The sequence below is a fragment of the Haliotis rubra genome, unplaced genomic scaffold (genome assembly GCF_003918875.1).
Source record: "Haliotis rubra isolate DU_JTF1 unplaced genomic scaffold, ASM391887v1 Scf29, whole genome shotgun sequence".
NCBI lineage: Eukaryota > Metazoa > Mollusca > Gastropoda > Lepetellida > Haliotidae > Haliotis > Haliotis rubra.
This window is the reverse complement of record NW_025766957.1, coordinates 1,325,310-1,329,956: the sequence shown is the minus strand read 5'-3', so window position 1 is coordinate 1,329,956 and position 4,647 is coordinate 1,325,310. Positions and strand designations below refer to the sequence as shown.

At 38.8% G+C, this 4,647-nt stretch overlaps 1 protein-coding gene across 1 annotated transcript; it reads right to left on the bottom strand.

The window, feature by feature from the left end:
- Window positions 1–433: 433 nt before the first annotated feature.
- LOC124281792 (testis-expressed protein 52-like) lies at window positions 434–4,384 on the bottom strand. Its single transcript, XM_046717779.1, has 3 exons — window positions 4,261–4,384; window positions 2,064–2,628; window positions 434–1,742 (listed from the first exon to the last, which is right to left on the bottom strand). Exons 2-3 carry the CDS (start codon window positions 2,617–2,619, stop codon window positions 1,456–1,458), a joined length of 843 nt encoding a protein of 280 aa, XP_046573735.1. The 5' UTR covers window positions 2,620–2,628; window positions 4,261–4,384; the 3' UTR covers window positions 434–1,455.
- Between the last annotated feature and the right edge of the window lie 263 nt (window positions 4,385–4,647).

The window sequence follows — 4,647 nt, the reverse complement described above, 5'->3', positions numbered from 1 at the left end:
TAGGGATCTCAGGATACTCTCCTGATACATATCTCTCATGGTAAAGATATGTGACACCTCCACACAAAACACACATATCTGACTGCTACTATTTTTCTTTTCTTTTTTTTTTGGGGGTGGGGAAAGAGAGAATATGCCATGGTGCTCAGAAATGACAGAGTGTATAAAATATCACTAATATAATGCTGTGGCCTATATTATTCACATTCAGAACTGGTTGTTTTAGTATGTTTCCCAGGTGCTGAAAATGAGATCTGCTGGTCTCAATGCTTTGTTCACTTGTATCAAGTATTCAGAGTGAGTGAGTTTAGTTTCACGCCGCACTCAGCAATATTAAAGCTATGTGGCGGCGGTCTGTACATAATCGAGTGAGAACCAGACAATCCAGTGATTAACAGCATGAGCATCGATCTGTACAATTGGGAACCGATGACATGTGTCAACAAAGTTAGCGAGCCTGACCACCCGATCCCGTTAGTCGCCTCTTACGACAAGCATGGGTTACTGAAAGTCAACATTCTAACCCGGACCTTTATGGGTTTCGCTTTTCAGGAGGAAGGCCTCGTTTCGATTCCTGGGTTCAAGTATTCAGATGTTTCAACACTAATTGGGTAGGACGTTCAACTTGACACAACCTTGTGTTGTCAGATTTTCATCCAGAGAGGTATCCTATCTCAGTAATCTCAGTCTTAATACGATCGTGTGAACATCATAAACACATTCTGATGTTACCAGTCTGTGCCTTAATCACTGGTTTTACTGCTGTCAATTCCTTTTAGGCAAATGAACAGAGCTTAAAATAACCATTGTTTTCAGTAAAATGCACTGAAAGTCATTCTGAAATCTGTGCTTAGACACATCCGTGATTTTAGCACAGACTTGGTTAATACTTGAAATGGCTTCGGAGTATATACATACATATTGAGCATGAAACTTTGAAAAACATTACTAACACTATACCACTCCACTTTAGAAGAGGATATTGTTATTTTTCAACAACAATACCTTGGATAGCTCATCACAGCCACATAGAAAGCCTGGTCTTTGTGCCTCCAGGACAATGCCATATTTAACATATTTTTTCGTAAGAATATTTGTGTTTTGAGCATACAAGACATGCATGTGGATCAGTAAATCAATGTCTGCAAAGGATCTTAGAGCTACGATGATTCTAACCTCCAAACTGTTATCACAGTCTTTGACAGTCGTAGCAGTAACATCACTTTGTGGAAGAGGCTCTTGGACGGGTTTTGAGAGCATTCTCAGGAATATGGACCCCGGACCCTACATTCCATACTAGTATTTCACACGTAATGGTAGCTTCACCACTTGTCACATTAACTTATAATCTGCTTTAAAGAGCCACCCTCCTTTACTGTATACTAAACACATTTCTTGATCTGCACAGCAAGGAGAGACACAGTTCTAGCAGTGTACAGAGTTATCTGCCCTGCCTCAGAAGTATTTTGCTGAGGTAGGCGTTGGTATCACCCGCGACGGTCCAGGTTGTTCCTTCCTCTTCTCCAGCATTTCCCGGCGAAGCATAATCTCTTTCTTAATGGCGTCATACTCTGGGTGGTTCATGGCATAGGTGAGCTGATACAGGCGGGGTCTCGAGCGGGGCACATAGAGCTGCCCGAACATGTCCGTCTTGTGGTACACCTGTGGAGATGGGGGCAATTCTTGGGGGGCAAAGAAATGGGGAACATATCTCTTGTAATTTTCTGGTGGCAGAATATTTCCTGAAAATAAGAAGGAACATGTTTTGAGTTATAGACAGACAGACAGACAGACATATTTTGTGAATCACACTGTCATGTGTGACCAAAGTGCATTTACAACTGGCTTCATGTGATAAGCATTATTATAAAATACTGATATTAAAATGACATATGATTTCTAAGAGTGCCCCTTGAGGCACAGGAACTTTTAGCGAAGGCATTACCGGTACAATTTAAACTATGCATTGGCAGTAACATGCAAGATATTTTTAACTTAAAAGCATGAAAATCACCAAATATGAATTAACCAAAGCTTGTATTTTCCACAACAACAAAGATTACCATCTTCATCTAATGGAGGATTCCTGGACTCTGTCTTTATCTTCAGTTTCTTGAACTCCTGCACATCGGCCTTCGTCCTCTGGATAGCCACCATCTTGTACTTGTCATCTTCAAATATCCGCGACTCCGTGATGTACTTATGAAATGTATTTTCCCCCACTTTGGATGGAGCTGGAATGTTCAGTGGATACATGGCCGCTATAACGTCAGACATTTTCCTTCCATCAGCTGTTGTATCAAAACCATAATGGCGCCTAAAGTTCCGCCAGACATTGCTGTTATAACTGGAATCTGGTCGCTCTGGAAATGGTGGCTTGTGCTTCCCTGCCTCCAGCCACAGACGGTATTCAAGAGTTGGGTTTCCATGGGTGAAGTGCTTAGATTTGGTACGGAGAAAATGGTGGCATTCTATGTCTAACGAGGTTTGTGGTTTTCTTTGCCTTGATAGCTGCTCAACTGGCCGAGGTGTAAAACCACTATAGTGTGGAGTTAAGGTGTTCATTAAACGTTCCCTTTCTTCTATAGTCGGCATAGTCTCTTCACCAACTTCACACATGACAAAATCCTGGAAGGGAATGATTGGGTGATGTGTTAATAAGTCAAGATAATTTAATGCCTTTAATTATGTTTTAAAATCTAATTAATATACATCAAACTTAGTGACGGATATAAATGAACTGGTTTCTTAAATCCCAGCACTTGCTGCAGATTTTAGTCAAAATTCATACAGTGAGTGAGTGAGTGAGTGAGTGAGTGAGACTGAATGAGTTTGGTTTTATGCCACTTTTAGCAATATTCCAGCAATATCGTTGTGGGGGACACAAGAAATGGGCTTCACATGTTGTACACATGTGGAATTGGACCCGGCTATTTGGCGTGACGAGTGAATGCTTTAACCACAAGGCTACCCCTCCACCCCCAAATTCATATAACAAAGTATGGTTCTAATGAACTAAACTTTGTGGTCCCTTTAGGTTGTTGCAATTGTAGTTTATTTTTACCAATAACAATGCAGTCATGAATTTGTTTCAGTTATATTACTGCAGATTTGTATGAAAACAAAAACCTGCCCACTGAATGCAGCATGTAACATTAGATGCTTATGAGTTTCTCTTTCAGGAAAATTATTTCATGACAATTTTATCTTGAGTGACAAAATATTCATTTGTCACCTTTGTTACATTAGAACTGTTTAAAATTCCTGTTTCTTCTGGCAGTTATTCATTTTATTACAAAAGGTAAAAACTCTTGTTTAAATCCTTCACTTGAAGCAACACAATATATATATACCTTAACAAGTCACCTCCTTCCTTATGATATAACAGCTTTATTTCCCAGCTGACATACATTGTATATATTACCCAGATTTTTAAATAAAAAGGCTTTTCAGTACTTGGACAGAATTTCTGCAATTTCTCTCAGGCCACACCATATAATCTGGCACATACTAGCCTTTCCCAAATCATGTTTATTAGACAATCTAGCAGTTGAAGAGGACTGTACATATTACTCAGATTCTGAAGAAAGTGTGTTCAGTACTTGGAAAGACTTTTGGCAATTTCTCTTACAGAAATGTATGGGAACATCAAAAGGCTGATGTTGGATCACATCTTTTAACATTATTCTGAATATTAAAAGAGAGTAACAACAGGTCTGTCAATCTTCTGGGAGTCTGGGGATTCAAAAACAACACAACAAATATGGTACAATTGGTGGAATAAGTAAGGAGTGTTTGTCTTATTATCAAATGTATTATAAAATAAAATTATTATACATATAAATATATAGAGATAAATTTACTCTATTATTGTTAATAATTATAATAATTTTACTTGTTATGGTGTCATGCTTCTGAAAACATTTTATTGCAACAAAAACATTGTAAGTCACTTTTCCATTGACACAGTGTAAATATAAAAGGATTGTGAATAGTATTTACAACACACCCATTTACTTCAATTCCTATATTACAGCGCGTTTCTCTTCAACGGGAATATAATATCCCTCATAGCATGGTCAACAAAAGACAGGCCAAATGGTATTGTGCTATTAGTGCAGATATTTCCCTTCAGTCCTGGACGCCCGTTGCCAGAACCTGCCAACTCAACTGTGTGATGGAGTTGTTGTTTTTATTACAATGTTGACATTTTGCTGTAATATAAATTAATATTCACCATGAATTTGTTATACAACTTACTTATTTAAAAAATATCGCTCCCATTCACGTATGAAATAGTATTCCTGGAGTCCTATGACGCTTTCACTCCCCTTCTATTGTCACATATAGACGCCATTTAGAAGCGCGCACCTGTCGTCATGGTACCACAGGTAGGTCTCGCGAAGCGAAACGTGAATTGCTCTTGCGGCGACCATCTCTCCTCCCCGTAACGGGATTTACAGGTATGTTATTCTGTTCCGAATATCTCCTTCTCTTAAGTTTGCGAATATTTTTTTTCGACTCAAGCTAATAATACCATCTTTACCTGAGCATATCTTGATGATATTAATACACATCAACGAATGAAAATAGGATCCACGTATTTTCCATCCCGAGGGAGTGATGGCACTGTAGGGAACAGCTGGT

Coding starts and splice junctions, on each gene's coding strand:
- LOC124281792 (XM_046717779.1), bottom strand. CDS start 2,619: ATGTGTGAAGTTGGTGAAGAGACTATGCCGACTATAGAAGAAAGGGAA. Junction 1,743..2,063: donor TCCTCCATTAGATGAAGATG/GTAATCTTTGTT, acceptor TCTTATTTTCAG/GAAATATTCTGCCACCAGAA.